Raw genomic sequence first — 16,347 nt, 5'->3', positions numbered from 1 at the left:
TCACTAAAACCGAAAAAAACAAATCCATGAATTAGAAGAATAGAGTATTTAAATAATCCAGCATCAGAAAAGAAATTAAATAAGACAAAAAGGAGTACCCATAAAAATAAATGGAAAACACTCAGGACTACTTGAATTTATAATTCAAACATTTTGGATAAAATAGTTGCAATGAAATTATAGGAACATATTAAAGAGATCATCTAGTATTTAAACCAAAAAATTCAAGGCTGGTCAATAGTAATAAAAAGTATAGCCATAAAATTGAAAAAAAATGTGATCACATCAATAGAATGCTGTCTGACATATTCTTATCTTAATAATTTATCATCTGATTTTTGTTTATTATCAACTTAGATTTGCTATTCTCTGTGTGTGATAATCTTCCTGTAACTGGCATTTCGTGGTGAATAAGTCAAAATTTTTAATTTGTAGATTGGAGACACTCATTTACTGTTAAAAGGATAGCAAAAAAAAAAAAAAAAAAAAAAAAAGGAAGCCCAGATTAAGCCTAAAATTTATTATGCATAGACTAGCAATGTTTACTATAGGGTATGAGTGGGAGTGGCAAAGTGAGTCTGTTACTCCCACTATGAAGACAGCAAAAGGGATAATCTATCAATTCCAATCCCTTGCTTCTCTCTGGGCAGAAATCAGGACAGAAAAAAGTGGATGGATGGAAACTCTAGCAATACCTAATGAGTTTTAAGTAAACTAAAGCCACCAGAGTTACATTTTTCCCAGAACAATAACTGTCAATTTCTTTGTATAATAAAATGTATATAGCTACAATGCATAATGCTTATATGGTCATGAATAAGAAAAGAGAATTTCCAATATTAGGGAAGAGGTTTCAAGAGCCGCTAGAAGAGATTTCTTTATTAAAATATTTTGGGGGGGCGGAGCCAAGATGGCGGAGAGGAAACACACGACTCAGTGAACGTCCTCACTCCCTCACAACCAATTAGATAAATTAAGTCTCAAAATTAGCTCAGGACTGATAGATACCACAAGGACTGGAAGCACGACTTACCAGCTGAAGAGAATCTGGAGTTTCAACAGGAAAGGTCAGTTCTCAAGGGAGGAATAAGAAAGACCAGCACAGACGGTGGGGTAGGGGCACACTGCGCCCATTGCGCTGGGAAGGGCTCTGGGATCAGAGAAGCCACTGAGGTAAAGGAATCTGGCACAGGCTGTTAGCTCTTCTCTGCTAATTATTTAGCAGTTCAGAAGAGAAAGCCAAAATATTTTAAAACTCAGATTAAATTTTCCCCGGACCCTGGGGGTGACTCGGCACCAGGGGGTGTGGCCTCAGCTACCTCCTGAGAATAGTTAAGAGACTGACAAGTGGGTGGATACGGCCCAAGGCAACACACACTGCCTAGCTTAGCTGGAGGGAGTGGAACTCAGCTCCAGGAAGTCCCAGAGAAGCGGAACCTTTGAACTAGGGACCGCGGTTTCTGGCAGACACTTCCAGTTTGAGCGCAGGGGCTTCTCACGTCACCTGCTGCAGACACCCACTCCCCACCCGGACACATAGACTGGGCTTCCTGCAGTCCTCACTATTCTACGCCCTCGAAGCACAGCAGTGCTAATCACCTCTGAGGCACCTCCAGGGAGGGGGTGGGGAACTCTCTCCCAGAGCTCTATCTTAGCTCAGGCGCGGGAGCTGCTGCATCCATCCCGTCTGGGAGGAAGCTGGTAAAGAAGTAAATAATTTCCTACCCCAGAGACAGACCCCAAAAGATTTTTTTTAAGTATGAACAAAAAAGCTAGAAAAACCATAGATTCCTTCTATACAGAGAAAGAGCGGGTGTCCAACCCCGAGGAAGTTAACAGCAGAGAGACAGCAGACAACAACCTAAAGGGGAACGATTCCTGCCCCCCATCACATAACTCTCTCCTAGAAGAAGCTCTTAAGAAATTGAGGGAGATCGAAGAAAAATGGGGAAAAGAAAGGGAAGTTATGATAGAGAATAATAATGTCCTGAAATTGGAGTTGGAAAAAATAAAGAATTCACAGGAGATGCAGGGAAACAAAATTAGTGAATTAGAAAAGGTTAAAAAAACACAGGAAAGTAGGATTTCTGAATTGGAAAAGATAAAAAAGTCTCAAGAAAATAGAATTTCTGAATTGGAAAAAGAAAATAATTCTCAAAAAAAAAAAATTAGGGAAATGGAAAAAAACTCAATAGAGCAAAATAATTCATTTAAAAACGAAATTGGGCATTTACAAAAAGAACTAAAAACTGTGAAAGAAGAAAATAACTCCTTAAAAGTCAGGATGGAACAAATAGAAATGAATGATTCACAGAGAACCCAAGAATCAGTCAAACAAAACAAAAAAAATGAGAAGCTGGAGAACAACGTCAAATACTGGGAAAATCTATAGACCTGGAAAATAGATCTAGGAGAGATAATCTGCGGATTATTGGACTTCCAGAAAACTATGACCAAAAAAAGAGCCTAGATTCTATTTTACAGGAAATTATCAAAGAGAACTGTCCAGAGATAATAGAAACAGAAGGGAAAGTAGATGTGGAAAGAATTCATCGAACTCCTTCTGAAATAGACCCTAAAAAAAGAACACCACGGAATATTGTGGCTAAGCTGCAGAATTACCACACAAAGGAGAAAATCCTGCAAGCAGCTAGAAAAAAACAATTTAAATACCAAGGTGCCACAATAAGGGTCACCCAAGATCTGGCTGCCTCCACATTAAAAGATAGAAGGGCCTGGAACCTGATATTCCGAAAGGCAAAAGATCAAGGACTGCAACCAAGAATGAACTACCCAGCTAAGTTTAGCATCTTTTTCCATGGAAGAAGATGGTCATTCAATGAAACAGAGGAATTCTATATGTTTCTAAGAAAAAAACCAGACTTAAACAAAAAATTTGATCTACATCCACAAGACTGAAGAGAAACAGAAAAAGGTACACAGAACCCTTGAGAACTGTAACTTTGTTGTGGGTATATAAAAAATACTCAAGGATAATTTGATTTTACTGATATAAAAGAAAAAAAGGGGGGTGTGGTAAAGGGAAGGAGGTCGGTTCAGAAAAAGGGGAAGGAGTGATAAAAAGAGGGAAACTACATCCCAGGAAGAGACATAGAAAATACACCATATCTGAGGGAACTTAGTGAGGGGGAGAATCATTGTGTGAATCTTACTCTCATCAGAAGAGGCTCAAAGAGTAAATAATTAACATATTTGTTTTTCAGAGAATTTTCTCTCACCTCATTAAAAGGGGGGAGAGGAAAAGGGGAAAGGAAAAGGAGAATAAGTGAAGGGACTTGGAGGGAGGGGGGAGGGATCCTAAAAAAAAAAAAAAAAAAAAAAAAAAAGAGGGAGGGTTGCGCGTCACAAGGGGGGTCTGTAAATTAAATATCGGGGAGGGGGATCAGGGGGGTCAAGGGAAAAAAGTATAATCTGGGGATAATACGATGGCAGGAAATACAGAATTAGTAATTTTAACTGTAAATGTAAATGGGATGAACGATCCCATCAAACGGAGACGGATAGCAGATTGGATCAAAAAGCAGAACCCTACAATATGTTGTCTACAGGAAACACACTTAAAGCAGGGAGATACATACAGAGTAAAGGTAAAAGGTTGGAACAGAGCTTATTATGCTTCAGGTAAAGCCAAAAAAGCAGGGGTAGCTATCCTTATCTCAGATCAAGCAAAAGCAGAAGTAGATCTCATTAAAAAAGATAAGGAAGGAAACTATATCCTGCTGAAAGGTAGAATAAATAATGAAGCCATATCAATACTAAACATATATGCACCAAGTGGTATAGCATCTAACTTTCTAAAGGAAAAGTTAAGAGAACTGCAAGAAGAAATAGACAGTAAAACTATAATAGTGGGAGATCTCAACCTTGCACTCTCAGATTTAGACAAATCAAACCACAAAACAAACAAGAAAGAAATTAAAAAAGTAAATAGAACATTAGAAAAACTAGGTATGATAGACCTTTGGAGAAAACTGAATGGCAATAGGAAGGAATATACTTTCTTCTCAGCAGTTCATGGATCCTATACAAAAATTGACCATATATTAGGACATAAAGATCTCAAAATTAAATGTAGGAAGGCAGAAATAATAAATGCCTTCTTCTCAGATCACAATGCAATAAAAGCTACATTCAGTAAAAAGTTAGGGGTAAATAGACCAAAAAGTAATTGGAAACTGAATAATCTCATCTTAAAGAATGACTGGGTGAAAGAGCAAATTATAGAAACAATTAACAATTTCACCCAAGATAATGATAATGATGAGACATCATATCAAAATCTTTGGGATGCAGCTAAAGCAGTAATAAGGGGAAATTTTATATCTTTAGAGGCTTATTTGAAGAAAATTGAGAAAGAGAAGATTAACGAATTGGGCTTACAACTTAAAAGGCTAGAAAAAGACCAAATTATAAACCCCCAACCAAAAATTAAACTCGAAATACAAAAATTAAAAGGAGAAATCAATAAAATTGAAAGTAAAAAAACTATTGAATTAATAAATAAAACCAAAAGTTGGTTTTATGAAAAAGCCAATAAAATAGATAAACCTTTGGTAAATTTGATCAAAAAAAAGAAAGAGGAAAATCAAATTGATAGTCTTACAAATGAAAAGGGGGATCTTTCCACCAATGAAGAGGAAATTAGAGAAATAATAAGGAGTTACTTTGCCCAACTTTATGCCAATAAATTTGATAACTTAAGTGAAATGGATGACTTTCTCCAAAAATATAGGCTCCCTAGATTAACAGAGGAGGAGATAAATTGCTTAAATAGTCCCATTTCAGAAAAAGAAATAGAACAAGCTATTAATCAACTCCCCAGGAAAAAATCCCCAGGGCCAGATGGATTCACATGTGAATTCTACCAAACATTTAAAGAACAATTAGCCCCAATGTTATATAAATTATTTGAAAAAATAGGGGATGAAGGAGTCCTACCAAACTCCTTTTATGACACAGACATGGTACTGATACCTAAACCTGGTAGATCGAAAACTGAGAAAGAAAATTATAGACCAATCTCCTTAATGAATATTGATGCTAAAATCTTAAACAAGATATTAGCAAAAAGACTTCAGAAAATCATCTCCAAGATAATACACTATGATCAAGTAGGATTTATTCCAGGAATGCAGGGCTGGTTTAATATTAGGAAAACTATTAATATAATTGACCATATTAATAATCAAATTAATAAGAACCATATGATCATCTCAATAGATGCAGAAAAAGCATTTGACAAAATCCAACATCCATTCCTACTAAAAACTCTTGAGAGTATAGGAATAAATGGATTATTCCTTAGAATAATCAGGAGTATATATTTAAGACCGTCAGTAAGCATAATATGCAATAGAAATAAACTGCAACCTTTCCCAGTAAGATCAGGAGTGAAACAAGGTTGCCCACTATCACCATTACTATTCAATATAGTACTAGAAACGCTAGCCTCGGCAATAAGAGCCGAGAAAGAGATTCAAGGAATTAGAGTAGGAAATGAGGAAATTAAACTATCACTTTTTGCAGATGACATGATGGTATACTTAGAGAACCCCAAAGACTCTGCTAAAAAGCTACTAGAAATAATTCAAAATTTCAGCAAAGTGGCAGGATACAAAATAAATCCACATAAATCCTCGGCATTTTTATATATCACTAACAAAATGCAACAGCAAGAGATACAAAGAGAAATTCCATTCCAAACAAATGTTGAGAGTATAAAATATTTGGGAATCCATCTACCAAAGAAAAGTCAGGAATTATATGAGAAAAATTACAAAACACTTGCCACAAAAATAAAATCAGATTTAAATAATTGGAAAGACATTCAGTGCTCTTGGATAGGCCGAGCGAATATAATAAAGATGACAATACTCCCCAAACTAATCTATTTATTTAGTGCTATACCAATCAGACTCCCAAGAAACTATTTTAATGACCTAGAAAAAATAACAACAAAATTCATATGGAAGAATAAAAGGTCAAGAATTGCAAGGGAACTAATGAAAAAAAACTCAGAGGAAGGTGGTCTAAGTGTACCTGATCTAAAGCTATATTATATAGCAGCAGTCACCAAAACCATTTGGTATTGGCTACAAAATAGACCGGTAGATCAGTGGAACAGATTAGATACAAAGGACAAAAAAGGGTACATCTATAGCAATCTAATCTTTGACAAACCCAAAGATTCCAACATTAGGGATAAAAATTCATTATTCGGAAAAAACTGTTGGGAAAACTGGAAATTAGTATGGCAGAAATTAGATATGGATCCACACTTAACACCATATACCAAGATAAGATCAAAATGGGTCCATGATTTAGGCATAAAGAGGGAGATAATAAATAGATTGGAGGAACAGAGGATAATCTACCTCTCAGACTTGTGGAGGAGGAAGGAATTTATGACCAGAGGAGAACTAGAGATCATTATTGATCACAAAATAGAAGATTTTGATTACATCAAACTAAAAAGTTTCTGTACAAATAATACTAATGCAAACAAGATTAGAAGGGAAATAACAAATTGGGAAAATATTTTTAAAAACAAAGATTCTGACAAAGGTCTCATTTCCAAAATATATAGAGAACTGACCCAAATTTATAAGAAACCGAACCATTCTCCAATTGATAAATGGTCAAAGGATATGAACAGACAATTCTCAGAGGAAGAAATTGAAACTATATCCACTCACATGAAAGAGTGTTCCAAATCACTACTGATCAGAGAAATGCAAATTAAGACCACTCTGAGATACCACTACACACCTGTCAGATTGGCTAAGATGACAGGAACAAATAATGACAAATGTTGGAGGGGATGTGGGGAAACTGGGACACTAATACATTGCTGGTGGAGTTGTGAAAGAATCCAGCCATTCTGGAGAGCAATCTGGAATTATGCCCAAAAAGTTATCAAACTGTGCATACCCTTTGACCCAGCAGCGCTACTACTGGGATTATATCCCAAAGAAATACTAAAGAGCGGAAAGAGACATATATGTGCCAAAATGTTTGTGGCAGCTCTTTTTGTTGTAGCTAGAAACTGGAGGATGAATGGATGTCCATCAGTTGGAGAATGGTTGGGTAAATTGTGGTATATGAAGGTTATGGAATATTATTGCTCGGTAAGAAATGACCAGCAGGAGGAATATAGAGAGGCCTGGAGAGACTTAAATCAACTGATGCTGAGTGAAATGAGCAGAACCAGAAGATCACTGTACACTTCAACAACAATGCTGTATGAGGATGTATTCTGATGGAAGTGGAAATCTTCAACATAAAGAAGATCCAACTCACTTCCAGTTGATCAATGATGGACAGAGGTAGCTGCACCCAGAGAAGAAACACTGGGAGGGGAATGAAAATTGTTAGCACTAATATCTGTCTGCCCAGGTTGCATGTACCTTCGGATTCTAATGTTTATTGTGCAACAAGAAAATGATATTCGCACACATGTATTGTACCTAGACTATATTGTAACACATGTAAAATGTATGGTATTGCCTGTCGTCGGGGGGAGGGAATAGAGGGAGGGGGGGTAAATTGGAAAAATGAATACAAGGGATAATATTATAAAAAAAAAAAATATATATATATATATATATATAATAAAAAATAAAAAAAAAATAAAAAATCAAAAAAAAAAAAAAAAAAAAAAAAAAAAATATTTTGGACAATATTCTTTATCCTGCTCCTACATTATTATTGACCCTCAAATTAATATTGTTACCTTGAAATTTGAGAAATTAGAAAGAGGAGGAGTTGGACTCCAACTTGTTGGAGTTTCTAGATTGAATATCCTTTAGTTAACTGTGAATACATTGTGGACACTGGGAAAACCAGTACAGACTCTCACAAAACTAGTTTGAGGACTTAGTGGTGAACTATTTTCTCTGTTTCATTTTTTGGAGATTATAGAAGAAAGCTTGGGTGTGCACAAGACCCACCTATTACACACTTAGGCCACACCATTCTAACATTTAAATAAGGTATGCTCACCCAAAGTCACTTTCCAAAGAGTCAATATAACACTGAACTTAAATCAAGAAAACCTGGCTTCAAATCCTATCTCATATATTTACTTGCTTTGAGAAGGCCATTTAACATCTCTATACTAGCATTCCTTGCCATGTGGCCCAGGCTAGTTTTCCCCTAAAAAACAGGCCAGTCTTCTCTAAGACTTTAGTTGGCCCAGGAGACTAGAGCTTGAGTCATTAAAGTGGCTTTTCGGTTTCAAAAATCATAAAAAGCCAAGCTTATGTGGAATAAGTTCCCTTAGACTTGATGGATGTCACACTGATGTGTAAACTATCACACATTTCTTGGCAACATACCCTTCTGATAAAATAAGTTTCTACATGGAGATGAGCCAAGTACTGCTTATACCTAAATAAGTACAATAATTTTTTGCTAAGTATTTCTTCAGTGCTAATATGTAGAAAGTTTTTATTTTATTTTATTTTAGTTCTGAACTTGAACCACTTGACTCACTCAAATAAGGCCTAAGTACATTTGCTGTTTAGTTTTCAGGACTAGATCAATCTAATCAACATTACCAACACTTCTTCCCCCACCCTCCCTACCCCCATTCCTCTGGTTGAAACTTATAAGGAGCAGATTGCTTTCAGCAAGAAAGGAATCCAAAATATCTTTATCATCCTTCTCCAGGGCTATCTGAACTTTCCCACATACTGCTACAGTCCAACAGTTAGCAATCTGAAAAAGATCCCTTCTAAGGGAATTGATCTCCACCCCTAAGTAGCTGATAGAATGTTGACTAGTCTGGATAAAAACATGGTCACAGATATACTAAATTGTTCAGTGGCCAATGGCCATTTTTAATGGAAATGGCAAATTAATGATTGCACTCATTTAAGTCCAACCAATGTTAGTGTTCTTCATTAACAAGTTGCAACTGTGCTAGAGATCCTGGAACCCTGTCTCTATTAATGAATGGATTGTTTTCCTGGTTCACTAAGAGAAAGGCATGTATAACTAACTAGACTTCAGCAGCTATCGGTCCTTTAATTGAAGATACTCTTTCTATATGTGTGTGTGTGTATACCTATATACCTGGATAAGCATCAGAATTCAGGCAAAGAAAGCAATGAAAATACCTCTTCCAAACCCAAAGAACTATCTCTTAAAAAAAAAAAAGACAAAAAAGCCTGAAGCTTGAGATGGTGCCCCTCCAACCCTCATGGTGAGAAAGCCCAACATTAACATAACATTTCTGATCAAGAAATAAGGTGGGGAAATGAGCAAAAATTAAATTAAAAAAAAAATTTAAAAAACCCTGACTATGAAAATCTGTGATGACATAGGCAATCAAGACACAAATTCAAAAGACAATGAAGTGAAAACAGCAAAACCACAAAAGGAAAATTATAAATTGGACACAAACCAAACGAATTCCTGGAATAGCCAAAACAAAAATGTTTTTCAAAATGAAATGAGTATTGGAGGAAAAATATAGAACTGAAAGCAAAATAAAAAAATTATGAAAAGACAAATTAACAGCTTGAAAAAAGAAACATAAAAAATACTAAAGAAAATAACACCTTAAAAAAAACTTGACCAAATAGAAAATATACAAAAACTCACTGAAGAAAATAATTTCTTAGAAATTAAAATTGAGTAAGTGTAAACTAATGGCCTCAAAATATCAAGAAACAATGCCACAAAGTGAAGAGTAAAAAAAAAATAGGAGAAAATGTGAAATGACTCATAGAAAAACATCTGATCTGGAAAGGAAATCTAGGAGAGAGAATTTAAGAATTATTGGATTATCTATGAGGCAATTGAGTGAATGAAGGGGATTAGAATGCCAAGTGATAGTGGAAATTGTATGAACCACCCTGACACCATATTTACCTTATTCTGTAGTTAGCTCAGTTTCCTTTCTATTCAATTACAGATTTAATTCAATTTCTGTTCTTTGAGAAAACTATTCAATTGTCAGAAAACTTTATTGCCTTGTTTGAACCTAGCCATTCATGGCTGGGAAGCTGGACCCCATCACTATCTTAACAAAGACCCTATGTTTTGCTAACCAGAAACTCAGTTAGATCTGAAAAATGATTTAAAGAGTGTCCCCACAATTACATATCTCAAGCAACCCATATGTCAATCAGTTACTATTTCCTTTGTTCCATTGATTATTCACAGACCTTTAGGAAAATAGGATATCTCTCTTTCTGATTTCAGATAATTGTATCTGTCCATTCTTCTCCTCCCAATTTGGAAAGTCCCTAATCTTTCTACCAATTTAGAAATTGCATTACTTAATTTGGTATCCTGGTTAATTTTTTTAAAATTAGTTGTTCTTATTTATTGTTTTTAAATGTAATAATAAAAAAAAAAAAAAATCCAGTCTCCTTCTGGATTTGGAGCCTAGTACCAAAACTGACCAAAGATGACCTAGTCCTGATTTTCTAGGCAATTTTCACACATTGCTTTGTAAATTGGTAAGTTTGGAAGCTCAAACATCTGTTTTATTTTTGACCTACTACATCTAAAAGTCACGATCGAAGAAAGAGCTTAGACATCATATTTAAGAAATTATTTTAAAATAAACTGTTCTGATATGCTAGAACTAGAGAGTAAAATAAAAATTGAAATAATTCAGCTCTTGAGGAAGGCCCCAAAATGAAAATATATATATATACCCAAATTTCAGAGATCCCAGATCAAATAGAAAGTGTTTCAAGCAGTCGGGAAGAAACAATATATTGAAGAGTCATAGTCAGGATCACACAAGATTTTGAAACTACCGAATTAAAGGAGAAGAAGGCTTGGACTATAATATTCAAGAAGGCAAAAGAGCTGGGAACACAAGCAAAAATAACCCAACCTGAAAAATTGAGCATAATCTTGTAGGGGGAAATGGATATTTAATGAAATAAAAGATTTTCAAACATTCCTGATGAAAAGATCAGACCTGAATAGAAAATTCTGACTTTCAAATATAAAATTCAAAAGTTAAACAGAAAGGAGAAATCAAAGGGATTTAGTAAAGGTAAACTACCTTTCTAAACACGATACTGGTGTTTTTAAAGATTATTATTCCTAGGGTAGTTAAAAGGATTTACATAGACAGAAAATGTAGAGGGGAGTCAGTTGTGGGAGGGAAATGGATAGGTGAGAAAGATCGAGTGAGAGAATGGGCAAGATTTGAATTTATATTTAAATTAGTTCAAAGAGGGAAATACACACACACACACACACACACACACACATATAAATCAGTTAGTAATAGAAATTTCTTATTACCTAATATATATATATATCAGTTAGCAATAGAAATCTCTTATTACCCAAAAGGAAAGTAGGAGAAAGGGATAGGAGAAATCAGGAGTCATAAAATGAAAGGTAAATAAGAGAAGACTTATTCAATTTCTTTGTCTACAAAGAGATTATTTAAGGATTCTATTTCTTCTATTAATTGGGGCATTTTATATTTTTGTAAACATTTATTCATTTTACTTAATTGGACAAAATACCTTCTAAAAATTGTTTTAATTTCTCTTATTTCTGGTGAATTAACCCTTTTCATTTTTAATATTAGAATTTGGTTTTCTTCCTTTTTAAAAAAATGAAATTAACCAATGGTTTATCTATTTTGCTGTTGTTTTTTTTTTTTTCCATGAAGCCAGCTCCTAGTTTTATTCAGTGATTTTCTTATTTATTTAAATTTTATTAATCTCTCCATTGATTTTTCAGGATTTTTCAATTTGGTGTTTAGTTAGGGATTTTTAATTTGATCTTTTTCTGGTTTTTTGTGAGTTTTTGTTTATTTGTTTGTTTTTTTACTTGCACGACCAATTCATTGAACTGGTCTTTTTTATTTTATTTATGTAAGCGTTAAGAATACAATTTTCCCCCTAAATAATATTTTGGCTGCACCTCATAAATCTTTGTAGGCTGAATCATTGTTATCAATGTCCTTAATGAAATTACTGATTATTTCTTTGACTTGTTCTTTGACCCACTTATTTTTTTTAGGATTAGGTTGTTTAGTTTCCAATTAATTTTTTAACTTCTAATTACCCATTATTGAATGTAATTTTATTGCATTATTCTCTGAAAAGGATGCATTGAACATTTCTACATTTCTTCATTTAATTGTGGTTTTTATGCCCTAGTAGTCACTTTTTGTTTAAGTTCCATAAATCATTTAGTAAAAAGTATATTATTTTCTATTTCCATTCAATTCAGAGGGTTTTTTTCTTTAATTTTTCTAAAATTCTGTTCACCTCCTTAACTTATTTCTTATTTATTTTTTGACTTATCTAATTCTGAGAAGTAAATGTTGATATCCCCACTAGTATAGTTTTAATATTTTTTCTTTAACTTACTTAACTTCTTCAGTGAGCTTTTGGACCTCCTTTTCCATTTGACCAATTCTACTTTGAATTTTTATACATCATTTTTTTTCTTCCATTACCAAGTTGTTAACTCTCTTTTCATGATATATTCTCTCTCTCTCTCTCTCTCTCTCTCTCTCTGTCTCTCTGTCTCTCTCTCTCTCTCTCTCTCTCTCTCTCTCTCTCTGTCTCTCTCTGTCTCTCTCTCTCTGTCTCTCTCTCTCTCTCTGTCTCTCTCTCTCTCTCTTTTTGTTTGTTATTATAGCTTTTTTATTTATAAGCTATATGCATAGGTTATTTTACAGCATTGACAATTGCCAAGCCTTTTGTTCCAATTTTTCCCCTCTTTCTCCCCACCCCCTTTCCCCAGATGGCAGGTTGACCAAAACATGTTAAATATGCTAAAGTATAAATTAAATACAATATATGTATACATGTCCAAATAGTTATTTTGCTGTACAAAAAGAATCGGACTTTGAAATAGTGTACAATTAGCCTATGAAGGAAATCCAAAATGCAGGCAGACAAAAATAGGAGTATTGGGAATTCTATGTAGTGGTTCATAGTCATCTCCCAGAGTTCTTTTCAATGGGTGTAACTAGTTCGGTTCATTACTGCTCTATTGGAACAGATTTGGTTCATCTCATTGTTGAAGATGGCCACGTCCATCAGAATTGATCATCATATAGTATTGTTGTTGAAGTATATTCATGATTCTCTTACATCACTCTCACGTCTTTCCCCAATTTTCTTCTAATCCTCTCTTTTATTTTTAAAATCTTTTTTGAGCTCTTCTAGGAGTTCTTTTTCAGCTCAATGCCAAATCACTTTTTTTCCCTATGAGGATTCATTTATGGATGTTTTGACATTGTTTTCTCTTTTGAGTTTTGAGTTTTTCTTTCAGTTTAATAACTTCTATGGTTAGCTTGTCGTCATCCTTTTTCTCCTCTTGTTCCTTTTTTCTCTCCTCTTTATTTTCTTTCTTTTTTTTTTACCCCCAACTGCACTATTACATAAGAGCCTCTATTTCATAACTTTTAACTTTGTGCTAATGTTGGGCTTTGTTTCTGGGGTGAAGGGAGAACTGTCCCAAGCTTATGGAGTTAGAGAATTAGGGCTTCATTTTTGGACTATTCTGGGGCATGGGGCTTTGCTTCCATCTTGCTGGAACATGGCTTGCTGTTGACTTGTCTGGATATCATTTACTGGACTATGTTCCCCTTTTATTCAGAATCAGACCTTTCCTGCTGACTTTCTAAGTTGTAGGCTGGAAAAAATGTTTCATCTTATTCTTCTATTTGTTCTATCACTCCAAAATTAATTTAGAGGTGTTATTTTATAGTTGTTTGGAAGTGAATTTCAGAAAATTCAGTCAAGTTTTTGCCTCCCTCTTTTATCTTGGCTTTGGACTTTTTGTAATTCATTTTGCTAAATATTTCCCAATTACATTTTAATTTGGTTCAGGCCTGACAGTTGTGGACAGTATGTATTTGATCCTTCTTCTTAGGACCTTTCTACCAGAGGCTGTGGTGTGGTGTGGTCCTGCCACATAGCTTAAGATATATTTCCTCTAAAATGAAAGAAAACTTTCTCCAAGATTTGTCCATTTTTCCTTCCTGTATCCTAAAGTTTATTAAGACTCTCTCTCTCTCCTCTCTACCAGAAGTGAGAAATAATCAGACTATTTTGCTTGTTACTCTATGCTTTGGCTATTTTTGAAGCAAAACAAAACTTACAAAATGTCCTATAACTAACTTTCCAAGCAGTGGCTATGAATTTTGCAAAATATGGAATTCTACAAAATTTGAGTAGATGGTTATTCCCTGGGGGAATTAAAAGGGGAAGCAAGGAAGAGTGATCCTGGGAGATGTTGAATATTCATCAAAACTCTGAAAAAATTTCTAAGGAGTTTGTACTCTCAGAGTAAGAACAGAGTAGTTTCCTACGTAGGCTGCTGAAGATGTTGCTGTCCATACCTCCAGTGGACAAAAGAAAAGTGAACTAACCAACCTACCAATCCATCATCAAACAACAAAAACTATCAACCCTTCCAATCAACATTCTCCTGCCAAACACTGTTTCTAAACATGCTGTAATGAAAAGGCAGCTTCAGAGGAACCGCAGATGGGTCCCTGTTCACGTTTCCTACAGCCTCATCATCTATTTTCTTTTGGATGTTGACTTTAGATTGGATATCCTGCTTGGTATTCTTTTTTTTTTTTTTTTTTTTTTTTTTCTGAGGCTGGGGTTAAGTGACTTGCGAAGGGTCACACAGCTAGGAAGTGTTAAGTGTCTGAGATCATATTTGAACTCGGGTCCTGAATTTAGGGCTGGTGCTCTATCCACTGCGCCACCTAGCTGCCCCTGGATATCCTGCTTGGGGTATTGACCCCTTCTGGTTCCTGAGAATGACCCTGGAAAACTGATGTGACTGATTTCCTGAGTTTCATAGATGTCATTTTCTTCCTTCCTCTTTCCCTTCTTTTTTTTTCCCTCTTTTCTTTCTTTTTTTCCCCTTCAGTGGTACTGATGCTAAAAAGGAACTCTAGACTCCGTTTGGAGACTCAGGCTCCTACAGCTTTCTCTCTGTGGATATTTGTTTCTTCACTGGTCTCACTTGGACCATAAGCTTCTTAGTTTTGCACCTCTGGTCCGCTGCGGAAAGCTTCCTGATCTGAATTGGTCTTTGCTCTGAATTGGTCTTTGCTCGGGAGAACTAATAGGATAAAAGAAAGGTTTGGAAGAGTGGTCGGGAGCATGAAGCGAGAGAAGCCTGAAGGGAAAGGTGACGGACATCCACTTTCAAAAAGGACAGTAGTGGCATAGACTAGAATTTCCGTGGTTTCCCCAGGGAATCGTGAAAAGTTTCTGCGGGCCTTAGAAATTTGGGAGAGAGAGGGCTCTTCAACTATAATTCAGCAGTCGTAGGATACTGACAAATCTCATTATTTGGAAGTGTGTATGGGTGGATGAGGAGATAATTATTAGCGTAAGCATCAAGTAAGCTTAAGCGTCAAGAAAATTATCCCCTCTTTAAAGTTTCAGGAAGCTTAACTCCCTGGAACAATATCCCTCTAGTTGCCGGACTGGAGGAAGGCTCACTCCACCTTTAGCCCCGCTTCTTTTCCCTTCACTCAGCAACGCGCTTCAGAAGCATTTACAAAAGCTGCAGAGAGAAAGGAGAAACCTCCCTAGCGCATTCTGTAGCTCCCGGGGGAAGAGAGCCGCAGCCGGGAGGAAGAAGTGGTGTGCAAGTGATGGCGGACGTGTTTAGCGGGAGGATCCTTGTCAACAAGGATGGAGACACGGTGGAGCCCGAGGACGTGCTTCAGAACAAGGTGGTGGGATTGTACTTCTCGGCAGGCTGGTGCTCTCCTTGCAGGGACTTCACTCCGCTTCTGTGCGACTTCTACACGGAACTAGTGGAAGAGACCCATCCTCCGGCGCCCTTCGAAATAGTCTTTATCTCCTCTGACCGCAGCCCGGAGGAGATGGTAGATTATATGCACGACATGCACGGGGAATGGTTGGCCCTACCTTTTCACGACCCTTTCAAACAGTGAGTAGGGTAAGGGAAAGGAAGTTGGGGATGGAGGGGAACAATCCGCGAGAGAGGACATCTCTTTGTAAACCAGCTATATGATCTCTCTCTACTCTCTCTTTTACATAAAAATAGATTAATTTCGTGTCATAATAACCCCCTTGCAGGTAACATACTCCTTTCAAGTACACAGAATTTTCCTCTTTAATCATCAGCTAAATAAGCCTATATCAAGCAAAGAATCTTTTCTTAGCTTCTCCTTTCCACACCTGTTAAAAGGTGGAATTCGATCTTGAGTACTTGTCAGTTCTTTTAAGGTCTATTCATAGTTAAGCGTAAGAACTCTTACAGGTACTATTCAGTATTCTTCTAATCTCTTCATTTAGTTTTCTAATCATTGTGAAACAAATAAGCACT

The 16,347-nt window shown here is 35.7% G+C and overlaps 1 protein-coding gene across 1 annotated transcript in view; it reads left to right on the top strand.

Moving 5' to 3' along the window:
* The first annotated feature begins 14,901 nt into the window (after positions 1 to 14,901).
* NXNL2 (nucleoredoxin like 2) overlaps positions 14,902 to 16,347 on the top strand; it is a 28,073-nt gene continuing 26,627 nt past the window's right edge. The window contains exon 1 of the mRNA XM_074281497.1: positions 14,902 to 15,948. Coding sequence (XP_074137598.1) covers positions 15,647 to 15,948 — 302 coding nt within the window. The 5' untranslated portion in view covers positions 14,902 to 15,646. The remainder of the gene's footprint in view (positions 15,949 to 16,347) is intronic.

The sequence above is a fragment of the Sminthopsis crassicaudata genome, chromosome 1 (genome assembly GCF_048593235.1).
Source record: "Sminthopsis crassicaudata isolate SCR6 chromosome 1, ASM4859323v1, whole genome shotgun sequence".
NCBI lineage: Eukaryota > Metazoa > Chordata > Mammalia > Dasyuromorphia > Dasyuridae > Sminthopsis > Sminthopsis crassicaudata.
The sequence above is the reverse complement of the archived record's forward strand: the minus strand, read 5'-3'. Positions and strand labels throughout refer to the sequence as shown.